This window comes from Balaenoptera musculus, chromosome 4, assembly GCF_009873245.2.
Source record: "Balaenoptera musculus isolate JJ_BM4_2016_0621 chromosome 4, mBalMus1.pri.v3, whole genome shotgun sequence".
NCBI lineage: Eukaryota > Metazoa > Chordata > Mammalia > Artiodactyla > Balaenopteridae > Balaenoptera > Balaenoptera musculus.
The window spans coordinates 13,659,384-13,677,396 of NC_045788.1; the positions used below are offsets into that span (position 1 = coordinate 13,659,384).

The 18,013-nt window shown below is 39.8% G+C and overlaps 1 protein-coding gene across 6 annotated transcripts in view; it reads left to right on the plus strand.

Moving 5' to 3' along the window:
* The first annotated feature begins 543 nt into the window (after positions 1-543).
* Positions 544-18,013, plus strand: part of ACP3 (acid phosphatase 3) — a 42,466-nt gene continuing 24,996 nt past the window's right edge. For 5 of the 6 annotated variants that reach the window (XM_036849550.1, XM_036849551.1, XM_036849553.1 and 2 more), the window contains exons 1-3: positions 544-694; positions 14,673-14,768; positions 17,501-17,587. In XM_036849550.1, the coding sequence (XP_036705445.1) occupies positions 575-694; positions 14,673-14,768; positions 17,501-17,587 (303 nt within the window). In that variant the 5' untranslated portion in view covers positions 544-574. The remainder of the gene's footprint in view (positions 695-14,672; positions 14,769-17,500; positions 17,588-18,013) is intronic. The other variant, XM_036849552.1, reaches the window with a different exon arrangement.

Sequence of the window (18,013 nt, forward strand, 5' to 3'; positions counted from 1 at the left end):
CTTAAAGTGTGACTAAAAATTCTCAAAATAAAGTTGCTCTTCTACTTAAAAATAGGCTACATGAGAGTTTTAGAAAAGGCAGCCATATTTGGCCTGGAGAATACACCCAAAATATGTTGGTATCTGCAGTTCCTTTCATACTTCTCTCCCTATAATTCTGGATTGCCAAAAAAATTAGGAATCACTGGCCTGAGGTTTCCAAAGTTAGGGTCTATCCCTTTCCCAAGTGACAGCCACAAAACAAACATTGTATCTCACCCCATCTAAACAAAGGATAAAGATAAACTAAAAAAGAAATATCTAGTAATGTGCTCTGTGACCTTGAGCAACAGCTCTCCCCTTTCTGGGCCTTCTAATTTAATCCAGAAGACCATAAGCTCTAACACCCAGCCCAAAAATGATCTGACCAGACACAGGTCAAACCCCACCCCAAGCCACCTGGAGATTTTACTATTCACGAGGCTTGGCTCCTCCCACTTCCCTTTCAATCCCTTGGTTAAATAGCTTCCCCTCTAATGGCTTTTGCCCTGGAAGCAGCACGTCCCAACTCCAGCCAGAAGCAGCTCACCCCAGCATGAGAGCTGCCACCCTCCTTGTGGCCAAGGCAGCAAGCCTTCGCCTTAGCCTCCTGCTTCTGCTTTCCTTCTGGCTGGACCGAGGTGTGGGAGCCAAGGAGCTGAGGTTTGTGACATTGGTGAGTAGACTTTCCTCATTGTTTTTCCCTTAAAATTGTTACCAGCAGGAGCTGAAAACCAAGTGTCAGGTTTCATTTTACCCTAATGTAGTCTCCTGAAGACCAAACTCAGAAAGCAAGTTTTGCAAGTTCCTCATAATGAAGAGCGAACATGTCCTGACAAAAGCCTGTTTGGTTTGGTTTTTACTTCGCCAATGTTATTTACCTATTCACTTACTTTACAACTGCCTTGAATGTAGATTCCTTTTGATAGCTACTCGAGGCCAGGAGACACCTCCTCTAGGTCTGTTTAGCACCAGAAGCTAAACTAGCTTCATTCAATTTAATGATTATTTGTTGCCAAGCCAAAAAACCGTCATTTTCTGAATTAAGTAGCCCCTTCCCTTTTTCCTGATATATTTATAAGCAGTCTTTGAAGCATAAAAGTAAAACTAAACTCGAGTTGTAGGATGACTTCCTGAAACATAGATTTGGTTGACCATTAAAATCATGTTTTCCCCCACCCATGGTTTGTGTGACAAGTTAGGAAAGGGGGGATGGGGCAGCTACTGTATATTGTCAAGGAAGGAAAATATACTGTTAGCATCGCCTTAAAAAATAGATAGGGAGAGAGTTTGCACAGTAAAGGGGATTTACTACTTCTAACTGTCTTGGAATTAATTCCTTTATATCTCTCACTTTCTGTCATGGTCTTTGATTCTCTCTGTTTCTCTATTTCTCTTTTTTCTGTTTCACTCACTGTCTGTCTCTGCCTCTGACCCTCTCCTTGCAATTTGCAGGCTTTCTTGATCTCTTTTTCTTCATCACATTTTTTCATTTCATAGAGTGAAAGTATGCTGATAAGTACATTTTCTTTCTGAAAGAATATCCAAAATTTACTTTTATAATTTCAAGGAAAGTCAACTTTTACTTAAAAATTAAACATGAGGTTCTTATTTTTCTCAGCTTGCTGTACTCAGACTCCTTTCTTTACCTTCTAAAGAAAAATTTCATAATCATATGTTTATGCAAATCATGATTTTTAGTCCAATAAATCTTTACTAGGTCATGAGCCAACAATGAGAGAGAGAGAGAGACCAGAGAAATATATCATCAATTTATTTATGAATGATTCACCAGCTGTCAGACTTCTGTGTTGAAAAAAAAAAAAAAGCTGTAGAACACTGTGTACTTTATATAGGGAAATCCATATGAGTTAGACTTTTACTTATATCAGTGTGTTCCTTGCAAACACGTGCATTAAGCAAGTGTAGGGACTCTGCAGGAATTGTACTGTCAACACCATGACAAGCTGGTTGAGGGGTAATCCTCTTTGTGATATTACAGTGAACTCTCAGCTAACTGCATCTGGTCCATTCTCTCTTCCCTTGGCTACCAAACTGTTGTGGGTTTCCTTTCTCCCTCTCCACTCTCAGTTAGCATGTGTTCAGGGACTACAAGTTAATACTAAGTTAATACCTAAGAAATACCTTACAAAGGTAACTCTCTAGGAACTAAAAAATTTAACAATTACCACACATGACTAATGTTAACAATTTTTCCTACCTCAACTTTCTTCCATTAGTGGTAGATTAAGGGCAACTTAATACATCTTTCTTTGCCGGAAGATACCACTGTCTTCTTTTTACTGATTACAGAGAATATCTGACTATAAATGGTTCAATTATATACCCAGGAAATTCCCTAGAAAATTATTAGGAGAACAAGAATAAAAGAAAGGTACCTCTGATTAAAGTGATAATATTAATGACAATAACCAATAGTTAATTAAATGCTTACTATGTGCCAGGCACTGTTCTGAAATTTCAATGGATTATGTTACATTATCCTCCCAACAACCCTATAAAATAGGGTTACCAGAAAACACAGGATACCCAGTTAAATTTGAACTTCAGATAAACAGCAAATAATTTTTTAGTATGCGTATGTTTCCATGCAATATTTGGGCATGCTGCATTTTTGTTTGCTAAATCTGGAAACCATTCTATAATGTTTTTGTAAAAACCTTATTAACCCTATTAACCCTGTTTTATAGATGAAGGAATTGAGGCACAAAGAGATTAAGCAACTTGCTCATGGTCACACAGCTAGGATTTGAACCCAGGCTGTATGATCCCAGAAGCCTGCCCTTAATCACTAGACACATTCTGTTCCTGCTGTGTGTGCCTAACCCAGCACATGAAGCTGAGGCTTCTCCAGCCAGTGTATTGGTTTCACTCATAGTCAGCAAGTGGTTTCCTTGTTTTTCTACTGTGATACAAAAAAAAACAAATCTTCCCCGGTTCTGAAAAACTGTTCTTGGCAGAAAGAGCAGGAAACTGTCCAGTTCTTTTTCTCTCTCATGAACAGAGTCACCACATGCTCTTTTGAAACAGGTTCACCAATGTACATCCATTGGAATGCTAGTTTGACAAGTTGTTAACAGGTGTTTCAATAGTCAGATCAGATTGGAGAAGAAAACGTGGGTTAAAATGTTTTTAAAGGTCTCTTAAATGCAGAACTTTTCAGAGTCTTTAATATTCTAATATGTACTGTGGCTTTCAAGGAAAGGATCTAGTAAATTATATTTCCTAAATTTTGACTACAGAATACACCTCCTCTTTTTTTCCATAATGTCTCATAGAAAACCCTTAGAGAATTGCTGTTTTATAATTTATAAAGAGAATAATAAGTATGGTGAGTCTCAAGGTACCCATCAACCAGGTTCAGTAATTATCACTCATGGCCAACCTTGTTTCATCTATATGCTGATGCACTCCTAATGGACTTTTAAAAAGTAATCCCATACATCATCATTCCATCCATAAATAGGGAAATGCCATTTTAAAGCATTCTCTCTCCCCTAAGCCAGGAAAAACCACAAGTTCAGGTGATCTCAAAGAGAACAATTCCTTCTCATTCTACCTGGGTTTTACAAAGAAAGGGATGATAAGTCACAAAGTCTCATTCTTCGTGGTTAACCATGCAAAATTTCTGCTCAAGTAATAGAATAGCCTTGATGGAAATAGCCTCCAAATCTTCAGCACATCATCACTATACTGGGATGGGTAACTTCCATACTGTGGTTAGGTAAACTCAAATGGTTCTGGCCACCACACACTTCCAGGGATGGCAGACCTTCTGGGTTCTTCCTCAATCCTCCTAGGAAAGCAAAAGATTGACAATTTACTGCTCAGGCTGGCAGTCTAATACTGTTACCAGTTTTCTAATGTTATGTGCTAAAATAAAAGTTCAAAGCCATACCTAGGAAAATATTGAACTTTCATTAATTCAAGTTCTAGCATCATTTACCAGGTGTAGGACTGAGAACAGGTCACTTAATCCATCTGAGCCTCAAATTTCCTAAACTTAAAGTTGGGGATAATGATCATAACTATAATTTCTATTTCACAAAGTTGTCTTTAGGTTCAAATGGCATGATATACATATGTAAGTGTGAACCATGATACAAATGTAAGGTGCTGCTGTTAGTCACCAGTCTAAAACAGAAACTTTCCAACTTTTTAGATAAAATCTAGGTAAGCCTTAATTATTCATTTTTTAAATTGTGGTAAAATACGCAGGACATAAAATTTTCCACTTTAACCATTTTAAGTGTACAGTTCAATTGCATTAGGTGTATTCACATTGTTGTGTTACCATTAAAAGTATCCATCTCCAGAATTCCCTTCATCTTGCAAAACTGGAACTTCGTAACTATTAAACAGCAATTCCCCAGCCTCCTCCCCCTCAGCCCCCACAATCACCATTCTACTTCCTGACTCTATGAATTTGACTACTTCACATACCTTGTGTAAGTGGAATCATACAGTATTTGTCTTTTTGTGACTGGCTTATTTTACTTAATGTCCTTAAGGTTCTACGTGATCCTTCATTATTTTTCAGCAAAGAAAACTTAAGGTATTAGATAGTTATCATGTCCTCTAGAACCACAGGCTAACAACTTACCTTGTTTGTACTCAAGTCTCCCTCACCTGTGAATTCTAATGTATTTTTGTCTTGGGGGAGACACACATCTGTGTGTAAGTACGGCTTGAGGAGGGGAGAAGCTGGAAGGGAGAATAGAGAGGGGATAATACCACAGGTCAGGAAAAGCACAGTGAAGACCTGAGTTGGATCAGAAAGCAGTAGAATTGGAAAAGAAAAAAAGAGTTTCTTTTAAAAATTGTGAGGGCAGAAGAATCCCTGTGGATTGACTCTGGATATTAAGGAAGAGAAAGAAGTCAAAATGACCCTGTTTTCTAATTTTGGTTGTTGGAAAAATGATGAAGTTATGAGATAGGGTACGTGAAAGGCATTAAACATTTGAACTTCTTAAAAAAAAATATGAGAGGGAATTCCCTGGCGGTCCAGTGGTTGGTACTCAGTACTTTCTCTGCTGGGGCCCTAGGGTTCAATCCTGGTTGAGGAACTAGGATCCCACAAGGCACGCGGCGCCAGCAAAAAAAAAAAAAAAATAGAAGAAGAAGAAACGAAATAAGGGATATAAACACCAAAGAAATTTATAATATTATGTATTACACAATACCATACAGCACAGTGGTTAAAAGTACAGGCTCATGAATCAGGCCACCGGGGTTTGAATACCAGCTCAACCTTTTCCAAGCTGTGTGACTTTGGATGAGTAACTTAACCTACCTGTGTCTCAGTTTCCTCATCAGTAAAAATGGGGATAATAGTGCTTCATGGAGTTATTGTGAGGCTTAACTGATTTAATACACAAAAGTACTTAGAAGCCTATCTGGTAAATGCCTAAAACATTGTAACCATTGTGTTGTGTTGACTATAAACAGTCACACAATTATCTCGTGTATCTTTTATAATGTTCACATAACCAGTTAATTAAAATGTCAATTTTTTTCTGTTTATTTCTTTTATTCTCAAAGGATGAAGTATTTTCATGTCTTTTTTCGTTTAAAATTGATCAGTTTTCTTCCCAGCTTTGGGCCCCTGGCACAATAAAAACTGGAAAAATATATATATTTGAAACGTGACAAGAAGTTAAACAGATTTTACTCATTTCAACCATTGTTTGACTTACTAATCGGCTGATTTACTGGTACTTCTTAACTTTTGGCTAGAATAGATTACTGATTGCCCTTTTATTTGCCTTCATCTTCATTGTTGTTTGAATAGTACCTTTGAACACAGACAGAAACTTCTCAAGTCCTATAAACCTCTTTTTCACTTCTATTAAAATAAGAATCACAGTTACAGCTACCATACTGTAAGCATCCACTAGATGCCAGGCTCTTTACATTTTGTATTTTGAATCCTCCAAATGACCCAGTAAGGCATGTGACATTGTCTTGTTATTACATAACAGTAATGGAAAGGAGCTGTGGTATACTGGGTGCTGTAACTCTCTGGTGGCACATCTCCAACTTGTGGACTGGCTTATAAAAGACGTACCAGATAAAACTCTCCCCTGGAAAGCAAAAACCAGGGTTCTTGCCTCAGCTCACAAACAGCCCTTCAATCTCTCTCCCCTGCACTGTGGCTCCCTAATCGCCAGGGCCAAAGAGCAGCGAAGCCATCCATGGGGACCTACAGGTCTTTCAGAGACATTTGCTGGACAGACCACTGTGCACTGAGGGTTGGTGCTGGGACAAGTAGGGGGTCACTTCAGTTTACTTACACAGGCTTCTCCCACTTTTATGCTAATGCATTTTGCAAATTTTCAATGTGGTGAACAGATCAGGGACATTATATTGGGCTCATGTCATTTCAGTCAGCCAGCTTGCCACCATGGGCTCTTGAAAGCTTTCAAAGTGCCCTAAATCCAAAGGAAGAATTAGTTTTTCTTTTCAGTCAGGGAAATAAAACTGGGGGAGAGATGATTAGAAATTAATAGAAATATTTCCTGAAGGAGAAATATTTCCCTTTGCTCAACTGGTAGTTCTTATTTGCTCTAATATGCTGCCCACTGTTGCCAGCAGGAAAGGCATACAGCAAGTAGCTAAGTTAAGGCCTGAATAATATTTATAAAAACAACAACCAAAATAATAGTAACACACATAATAACAAATCTCATGTACTGAGTGCATCCTATGTGTTCAGTACTATGATGATGGCTTTGCATATATTACACATTTAATTCTCATGATCCTCCTGCATAGGAAACAGTGATTTTCTCATTTTACAGCGAGGGAAATCGAGACATGCAAAAGTTTAAGTTAAATCGTTTTCCCAGGATCATCTGGCAAGGTGTTGAACTCAGGTCTAACCGACTCAAGCCCAGAACTTTTCTGAGACGTCATGCAGTTCCACTCAATATAACACATAGTTTCATCCCTCCCCTCTCCTGTAGGCCTCTGTATTCTCCTATGCCCTGGATACCTCTCATTAGCATGCCAGGCCTTTCGGCCTTCCTCATGGTGAGTGCAAGGCATATTCCTACCCTGAGTCCTTTCACAGCTAGTCGGCTTCCCTTCTTACCTCTGAAGTGGCATTCATTTACCTGACTCATTCATTTCTACCCGAACTCTTTCACTTTTTAATTCTCTTTACTAACAGAGTTATTTCTCAGTTCCTAAAAGAAGAAAATAAAATAAACTTTGATTCATGGCAAGGTTTGTGCATCAAGAGATTTTTCATGAGCATACCTAACAAAATAAGGAGTGGAGTTTAATGACACGAGCAAAGGTCCCTTTTAGAATTTCCAGAATCATCCCAAAGTTGTGTGATGTGTCTTGAATTCCAAACCTGGAAGGATGACATGATGGTTTATTGGACTCCCATCTAATCTAGAGGCAGACTCATTGTTCTAGAAGCAAAGTCACAAATGCAGGGCATAAGAGGAAAGATAAGAGAGTGAAATAAAGGAGGAAAAAAAGAGCACACACAGCACACCTTGATAATAAGTAGGGATGAAAACTCAAAGCCCTTGTGAAATGAGAAGATTGGAAAGAAAGCCATTATGTACCTAGAGGTAGCTGGACCCAACCCAAGATTCATTCATTCATTAAAACAAAGCACATTGTGTGTGTACTTACTGTGTGTCTGACACTGTTTTGGGGATAAAGCGGTGTCCATGACAGCAAAGATTCTGCTTTCAAGAAGTTTATGGGGAGAGGAAGCCAGATACTTAAAAACACATGCACACACACAATTTTAAAAAAACAAGAAAATATCAAGGAAAAAATGAAACCACGTGATGAGAAAGAGATGGAGCAGGCATTACTTGATACTAGGTGGTCAAGAGAGGCCTCTCTGCAGAGGTTGCCTTTTCAGGACAAACCTGAATTCAGTGACCGAGTGAAAGTGCCAGGAGATGCAGAAGCAGGACATCCCAGGCATATTGAACATGAAGGCCCTGAGGCTGGAACACACAATGTATTGGATAGAACAGCAGAGGGTCCTTTGGCTAAGTGTGTTTAGCAAGAATGGAAGGGGGGTTTCCCTGGTGGTGCAGTGGTTGAGAGTCTGCCTGCCAGTGCAGGGGACGCGGGTTCGAGCCCTGGTCTGGGAGAATCCCGCGTGACGCGGAGCGGCTGGGCCCGTGAGCCACGGTTGCTGAGCCTGCGCGTCTGGAGCCTGTGCTCCGCAGCGGGAGAGGCCGCGATGGTCAGAGGCCCGCACACCGCGATGAAGAGTGGCCCCCACTTGCCACAACTGGAGAGAGCCCTCGCACAGAAACGAAGACCCAACACAGCCATAAATAAATAAATAAATAAACTCAAAACTTAAAAAAAAAAAAAAAAAAAGAATGTAAGGGGAGGGCTTCCCTGGTGGCGCAGTGGTTGAGACTCCGCCTGCCAATGAAGGGGACACGGGTTCGAGCCCTGGTCTGGGAGGATCCCACATGCCGCAGAGCGGCTGGGCCCGTGAGCCACAATTACTGAGCCTGCGCGTCTGGAGCCTGTGCTCCACAACAAGAGAGGCCGCGCACCGCGATGAAGAGTGGCCCCTGCTCGCCGCAACTAGAGAGAGCCCTGGCACAGAGGCGAGGACCCAGCACAGCCAAAAATAAATAAATAAATAAATAAATTTAAAAAAAAAAAAGAATGTAAGGGGAGAACATGGCGGTGGGCAGGGCTATATCGGGTAGGGTCTAGTGAGCCATTGTAAGGACTTTGGATTTTATGCAAAGAGTAATGGGAAATGATATAATGTCTGACAGTGAGGGGGAATAAATTAAACAAGACTGGCCACACATGAGTTGATCATTTTTGGAGCAAATGGTGAACTCACAGGGGCTCATTATAAAAATCTCTATTTTTTTATATCTTTCTAATTTTCTGCAAAAAAAAAAAATGTAATAGAATGAGAGGACATTAGAGAGTTCTAAGCAATCAAGAGACTATTCTGATTGACATTTTAAAAAGAGCACTTGACTGTTGCCAGGGAAGGGGGACTGGACATCATGTCCTCCAGTCATCAGGGTCTCCACATCCTACACAGTGCACCAAATCTGGTTAGCAGGCTCGATGGAGCAGGATCAGTCACATGGGTACCAAACCGTGGTTCTTTCTAAAAAGTTACCTGTGATTTAAAAGGGTGAAGTGAATGTGATGTGGTGAGGAAAACAATGGGCTAGCAATCATGGGAAGCAGGAGATCTGCACGGCTAACTCCATCTCTTTGAGCCTCAGTTTCCTTATTTTTTCAGTGTAGCAATAGTGCTGACCTGTCCTCACAGAGCTGTAAGAATTAAAAGAGATGGCAGGTTGTACAAAACCATGGAGGGTAGCACAGACATAAGTGGTTGTTATTATCTTGGATGTCTTCCTTTTGCAATTACCACCAGTACTGCAAATAGTCCTACTGCTAATAATATAGTCTTAGATTTCTAAAGGATTTGTTGGAGTGTGATTGCTGGACTGAGAACAGAGGTTATAAATATGGCAGGAAAGCAGTTAAGAAGATTGCCCTGCACAGACTTAAAAAAATGCCTGGGCATAGTCCAAAGGCTCCAGCTAAACTGGAGAGATTTCAGAAGCTCAAGAATGCTACCTAGGTGTGCTTGAAGGCACAGGCGTGTGAGCACACACACACACATTTTGATTTCTAGCACTGGAGGTGGGAGATGGTTTATTAAGTGTTTCTGTGGAACACCCCTTCCATAGAGTTCATAGCATGTTTGAGCCACTACCTCAGAAACCCTGAAAACCTATGGAAATGTAGGGAAGTACAATTATTCCTGACCTGTAAAAACAGCAGGAAAGTTTGCCCATGTCCCATGGTTTTGTTCCAGCTCTGCTCTTTAAAACATTCCTCTAAGGGGACGGCACTTGTTTTTCTCCCCAGGCCATGCTGTCATTTAGTTGCATAACCTCAGTTTTATCTTTTAAATAATGTTTGGGGATGTTTCTTACATCAAGGTTTTGGTTTCCTCTGATGCAACATAACGCTCCCCCTGCCACACACACACACACACACAGCTTCCAATCTCAGTTCATAAAAAAGCCCCAGATCCCAGATTGTCCACTGGTGGGACACTGAGGGGTATGTTTGAGCAGAGAGAAGCGAGCCTCTGCATGGGTTCAGAAGCTGGTGTTGGACTCACACAGCCTGTATTTGCACCTCTGCTCTACCACTTACACACTGTGTGACCTTGGGCAGGTCACTTAACTAAAGTCAGCTTCCTGGCTTGTGAAATGAAGATAATGATAGTAACTGCTTTGTATAATTGATAGAGGATTAAATGTATGAGAAGCACTTAGTACAGCTTCTAGGACAAAGCAAGCCTTCAAAAAGTATTGAGGGGTTATTGTGGTTATAGGCTGGTAGGAAGTGTTGTAAATTATTTTACTACAATGCCTCTCATCCAACTTCTCTTTGGCTAACTCAGTGGCTCTCAACTAGGGGTGGTTTTGCCCCATACGGGACATTTGGCAATGTCTGGAGACTTTTCGATTATCACAACTGGGGAATGCTACTGGCATCTAGGGGGCAAGGGCCTGGGACGCTGCTAAACATCCTACAATGCACAGGACAGCCCCCCACAGCCAAAATGTCAACAGTGCTGAGGTTGAGAAACCCTGGAAACTAAATGATGTGAGGTTTATAATTCAATGAAACCATATAATAACCTTAGTTACTCAGATCTGGGATCCGAAAAGTGTAAAAAGTGTTTTGATTGTAGAAAGAGAAGCACTAATGATTAGCCTTGACAATTTCTGATCAAGTCACCCCTAGTGGCTAGTAACTGTAGATGCTCATCAGAGAGTATGCAGCCTTTCTTCCAGCCATGAGGTGACCATTCATGACAATAATTCCTTACCTGACCAAAATAGTTTCTTAAGATTCACCACACCATTGTCCCTCTGTTTGCCATAGCCTATTCTACTGAGATTTCAATTTCTCACCAGTTCAGGGGGCCAAAAGATAAGTTTTATTCAGACACCAGAGACACCATTCCAAGTTTTAGAAGCCTCCCTCATTTTCCTGGAATCCCATCTCAAAGATGACTAAAGTCTGAGATCGTTCTAGGGACACTTCTGTGTCTGCTGAACTATTTTACAGGATTTAAAAAGAGTAGGCTCTTGGCTTTCTTTCCAATGGAGCACTCTAGCCAGGTAATAAGAGTGACAAGTGCAGGAAATTTCAGAGAATTCGAGTCGTTATGCAGCCCTCCTCTGTATTAAAAATATTTGCTGACATCAGTGCAGACTTCATCTTGTATTTATTGAGTTTTTCTTTCCTTATCTTTTGCTTATAAAATAGCTTTGTGTTTGGTTTGGTATTCTATTCAGAAAGCATAGTAGAATCAAAGAACCAAGGTTGCAAAAGTATAGACGACTCTCCCCAAAGAGTAAAATGTGCAATCAAAAAAGCACAATGTTGTTTCTGTGTATGGTGTTAGGGAGTGTTCTAATTCCATTCTTTTACATGTAGCTGTCCAGTTTTCCCAGCACCACTTATTGAAGAGACTGCCTTTCTCCATTGTATATCCTTGCCTCCTTTATCAAAAATAAGGTGACCATATGTACATGGGTTTAACTCTGGGCTTTCTATCCTGTTCCATTTATCTAAATTTCTGTTTTTGTGCCAGTACCATACTGTCTTGATTACTGTAACTTTGCAGTATAGTCTGAAGTCCAGGAGCCTGATTGCTCCAGCTCTGTTTTTCTTTTTCAAGATTGCTTTGGCTATTCGGGGTCTTTTGTGTTTCCATACAAATTGTGAAATTTTTTGTTCTAGTTCTGTGAAAAATGTCATTGGTAATTTGATAGGGATTGCATTGAATCTGTAGATTGCTTTGGGTAGTAGAGTCTTTTTCACAATGTTGATTCTTCCATTCCAAGAACATGGTACATCTCTCCATCTATTTGTATCATCTTTAATTTCTTTCATCAGTGTCTTGTAATTTTCTGCATACACGTCTCTTGTCTCCTTGGTAGGTTTATTCCTAGGTATTTTATTCTTTTTGTTGCAGTGGTAAATGGGAGTGTTTCCTTAAATTCATTTTCAGATTTTTCATCATTAGTGTATAGGAATGCAAGAGATTTCTGTGCATTAATTTTGTTTCCTGCTACTTTACCAAATTTATTGATTAGCTCTAGTAGTTTTCTGGTAGCATCTTTAGGATTCTCTATGTATAGTATCATGTCATCTGCAAACAGTGACAGCTTTACTTCTTCTTTTCCAATTTGGATTCCTTTTATTTCTTTTTCTTCTCTGATTGCTGTGGTCAAAACTTCCAAAACTATGTTGAATAATAGTGGTGAGAGTGGACAACCTTGTCTAGTTCCTGATCTTAGAGGAAATGGTTTCAGTTTTTCACCATTGAGAACAATGTTGGCTGTGGATTTGTCATATATGGCCTTTATTATGTTGAGGTAAGTTCCCTCTGTGCCTACTTTCTGGAGGGTTTTTATCATAAATGGGTGTGAATTTTGTCAACAGATTTTTCTGCATCTATTGAGATGATCATATGGTTTTTCTCCTTCAGTTTGTTAATATGGTCTATCATGTTGATTGTTTTGCGTATATTGAAGAATCCTTGCATTCCTGGGAGAAACTCAAATTGATTAAAGACCAAAATGTAAGGCCAGACATGATAAAACTCTTAAGAGGAAAACATAGGCAGAACACTCTATGACATTAATCACAGCAAGATCCTTTTTGAGCCACCTCCTAGAGAAATGGAAATAAAAACAAAAATAAACAAATGGGACCTAATGAAACTTAAAAGCTTTTGCACAACAAAGGAAACCATAAACAAGATGAAAAGACAACCCTCAGAATGGGAGAAAATATTTGCCAATGAAGCAACTCACAAAGGATTAATTTCCAAAATTTACAAGCAGCTCATGCAGCTCAATATCAAAAGAACAAACAATCCAATCCAAAAATGGGCAGAAGACCTAAACAGACACTTCTCCAAAGAAGATATACAAATTGCCAACAAACACATGAAAGGATGCTCAACATCACTAATCATTAGAGCAATGCAAGTCAAAACTACAATGAGGTGTCACTTCACACCAGTCAGAAATGGCCATCATCAAAAAATCTACAAACAATAAATGCTGTAGAGGGTGTGGAGAAAAGAGCACCCTCTTGCACTGTTGGTGGGAATGTAAATTGATACAGCCACTATGGAGAACAGTATGGAGGTTCCTTAAAAAACTGAAAATAGAACTACCATGTAACCCGGCAATCCCACTACTGGGCATATACACTGAGAAAACCATAATTCACAAAGAGTCATGTACCACAATGTTCATTGCAGCTCTATTTACAATAGCCAAGACATGGAAGCAACCTAAGTGTCCATCGATGGATGAATGGATAAAGAAGATGTGGCACATATATACAATGGAATATTACTCAGCCATAAAAAGAAATGAAACTGAGTTATTTGTAGTGAGGTGGATGGACCTAGAGTCTGTCATACAGAGTGAAGTAAGACAGAAAGAGAAAAACAAATACCGTATGTCAACACATATATATGGAATCTAAAGAAAAAAAATGGTTCTGAAGAACCTAGGGGCAGGACATGAATAAAGACGCAGATGTAGAGAATGGACTTGAGACATGGGGAAGGGGAAGGGTAAGCTGGGACCAAGTGAGTGAGTAGCATGGACATATATACACTACCAAATGAAAAACCGAAAGCTAGTGGGATGCAGCCGCATAGCCCAGGGAGATCAGCTCGGTGCTTTGTGACCACCTAGAGGGGTGGGATAGGGAGGGTGGGAAGGAGATGCAAGAGTGAGGAGATATGGGGATATATGTATATGTAGAGCTGATTCACTTTCTTATAAAGCAGAAACTAACACAGCATTGTAAAACAATTATACTCTAATAAAGGTGTTAAAAAAAAAAGCACGATGACATGCATACAAATCCAGTAGGATGTTCTTAAATTGTTGAAAATTAGATTTTCTAATCTTCCACTGGCAAGTCCTTTATCCCTAACCTCCTAAAAACTAATAAATCATTGGCTCAAGATGGTCACAAATTGTATGTAGCATTTAAAAGCCACTATTATTATATGTTAAAAAGATAACACTATTATTACTGTAATCATAATTAAGGAAGGAATACTTCTCATCAGAGTTTGTCTACAATAAAGTGATCTTGCTAAGCTTAGTATTCCTTCTTGCCCTATCTGATGTGTAAACCAGTCTCCATGTGTGGGTCGCCTGACTACTAATGGCTCATCATCTTGTTATTCACATTACCTGAAACAATAACAGTTCACTAACAGTTTTCCTGTGTTTCATGTAATGTGAATAACAAGATGATGAGCCTTTAGAACGTGTTAGTGAACTTAGAACAGCAGTTCTTAACCTGAGATTTACTTGGGGAGGTCTTTAAAATCCTAATGCCCTGACTGCATCCCAAACTAATTAAACTAGAATCACAAGACGTGGGATCCAGTCCTCAGAATTTTTTTAACTCTCCAGGTGATTCCAATGAATAGACAAGGTGGAGAACCAGAGGTTTAGAAGAAAAATCTATCATTATGAGCAGAGGCAAAACACCTAAGTTAAGTTTGTAACATTACTACCTCAATCTATTTTCAGGTTTTTAGGCATGGAGACCGAAGTCCCATCGAAACCTTTCCTAACGACCCCATTAAGGAATCCTCATGGCCACAAGGATTTGGCCAACTCACTCAGGTTGGTTGGATTTCACCAACAAGTTACTGATGAGTCTCAAGGGAAACTCTGTGGGATTGTTACATATTGAAACCATATAACTACTTTACTCGTATCTGGGAAAGTGTTTTGCACAGTTACCTGGGATCTAAAAAGTGTAAAATGTGTTTTGATTGTGGAAAGAGAAGCACTAACGATTAGCCTCAACAATTTCTGATCATGATCAAGTCACCCCTAGTGACAAGTAACTGTAGGAAAATTGTATAGAATTGCCTGTTTTTATCTTTTTTACCCTGTTGGCTTCGTTAAAGCATAAGAGTCGTGCATGGACAACAGAATACATGAGTTTAAAGATGCTGAAGAGAGCCAAGAATTGCTTACAAGCCAGTTTCTCAGGCTCCACCTGAGAAAGTAGAAAATAATCCTGAATCAGCAGAGTTGGAAAAACATGATTCCTTTGGATGTGCTGTTGCCAAAATTGATTTTTGGTCAGATGGATGTATTGGGATTGAACCTTCCTTAAAAGTGGTCAAACACAGGGAGCCCTACTTCCTACAGAGCACCCAAGAAGGTGAACTGGGGAACAAAAGCATCTGTGGTCATGTTCCAGTGCCTGGCCCCCTTCACCTGTAAGAGTGGATTACCCTTCTGTTTGGAGCCACAGGGCCAGAGCGTTGCTTCTGTTCCAACCAAAATATTGTTTAAACATATTAAGAAAATGTCATAGAATGTTTAGAGGTGGATACCTCCAAATTTAATGGGTTTTGATCTTGGCTAAACATTGGAACTACTCGGAGAGCTTTACAAAATATTGTTGTCTGCCTGGGAGGGTCTTATTTAATCGATCTAGGGTGCAGCCTGGACATTGGGAGTTTTAGAAACTCCTTGGTTGATCAGTTGACTCTAATGTGTAGCCAAGGCTGAGAATTACTGCCCTAACTTAATAGTCTCAATGAGGAGAAAATGCAAAGAGGCTATTTGAGGCCAGTATCTTCCAGCTCCCAGGTCAGAGGTCTTCCCACCATAGACTACATTGCTTCTGGCTCCCTGAAAAAGAGAAGGGTTATAAAAACTCAGGGTTGCTTCATAATGCTTAGGGCTCTGTCGAGACTCCTGTTCCCTCGCAAAGTTCCAGTAAAACCAAAAGATTCTTCCAGTCTGTGGGATCTGGATTCTTCTTCTGGTATTCTCTCGACTAGCCACCAGTTTCCCCTAAAGCAGTGTTGCTCAGCCTTCCAAGTGCAAATGAATCATTTGAGGATCTTGTCAAAATGCAGATTCTAATTCATTGGGTCTGACATGGTCTGAGATTCTGCATTTCTAACATACTCTTAAATGATGCCCATGGTGCTGATACATGGCCACTTGGAAGTAGCAAGGTTCTAGAGCTCAAATTCCTGCCCTTAACTAGGTACTTTCAATCTGTGTAGTGACAAAGCAATTGTTCTGAGTTCAGTGGTTCTCAAAGTGTGGTCCCTGGATGAGTAACATCACCATCACCTGGAGACTTGTCAGAAATGTAAATTCTATGGCCCTACCCACTGAACTAGAAACTCTGGGGTTGACTCCTGGGAATCTTTGTTTTTAATGAGCTCTCCAGGTGATTCTGTGCATGCTAGTGTTTGAAAACCACTGCTCTATAGAAGATGACTACTTCCTTAAAAGTTAGCTTTAAGTTAGAACAACAAATTATACCCAAAGTACCTGCTTCTTCAGCTATCCAGGTCATTCAGGAAATGCACAAACCTCAAAGCACACATTATTCTTTTCCTACCTCTTTTCCCATCTAGAAGGGTAGCCAGGAGTGACAAGCAAATGAGGGAGTGGGACCAAGCAGAAGCCACAGTGATCACATCTTTTCTGACTCCTGAAGCTCTGGCGAGGCTCTGGATTAGAGACAGACTAGAATGCAATGTTTCCCAAAGTATGGTGCTCTACTACATGGATCTGAATCACTCAGGGCACTTGTTAAAATGCAGGTTCCAGGGCTACACCCAGGATCCAATGAGCTGGAATCTCTGGGGGGAAATGCTGAGGAATCTGCATTTCAACAAGCACCCTAGATAATTTTGCTTCTGACACACAGTAATGCTTGAGGATCAATGAGCTAAGGCAATGCTTCTCAATGATTAATTGCCAACAGAATCTTAATGAGCTTGTTAAAAACAGATTCCTGAGCTCCACCCCCAACGATTCTGATTTAGTAGGTCAAGGGTGGGACCCAAGAATTTGGTTTCTAACATACTCCCAAGTGATGCTAATATTGCTGATCCACAGACCACACTTTGAGTAACAGGCTCTAGTTTTTCATGAACCAGACATAAATGAACTGTGCAGATAATAAATCATTGCACCCAGAGGTTGAAAGTGATCTTTAGATTCATCAAGTCCAACCTCTTATCAGATAGTTGAATTTCTTCCACATGGTAACCAGCCCTTGAAATTCTCTGCCACAAAAATGAACCATTGAATGCTCTACCACACCAGAGATGAACCATTTACTTAGATCAATCACCAGTTATTAACTGCACAAGGCTCTATGTTAACTGTTAATGACAATGAATTGAGTTTTCTCAGGGAGTCATGATGAAAGATTACAGCTCTCTTTTCCTGTTTTCATTTAAAAATGTGTTGTTATTGTGTAACTATTAAAGTACACCATTGTTCACTCTACATAATCAATGAGGAGAGATGAGACACATAGCTTCACAGAACTTACTTTCACTAATTTTTGCTTTTATTTGTTCCCATAGCTGGGCATGGAGCAGCATTATGAACTTGGACAATATATAAGGAAACGATATGAAAAATTCTTGAACAAGTCCTATAGACACGAACAGGTAAGTTGGGAAGCTAATAGTGGGAACTTTGCCCCTTGAAATAATTTAGCATAATGTATTTGTAAAAGTTCCCTGTTTCTCAAAGAACTTATAAAAGTCAGATGTCTTGTTTACAAATGTACTCCTTAAAAAAAAAAGGTATGAATATAAGTAAGTCCAACATGGACACCTACGGTAAATACTTAGGCTTGGCAAGTAGCCACCACTTGATTGGTCTCTTTTGCCAATTCAGCTGTTGGCATACCAGGTTGTTTTATGCCATGGCATGCTCATAATACTGTCTCTTCCATAATAGGTATTATGATCATGATGCTACCACAATGTCTGCTAATATTTTGGTGTAGGTGTCCTGCCCTTTCTCAAATACACTATTAGCTCCATAGGAAAAAAACCCACAGTTCCTCTCAATTGGATTCTGCTTTGATT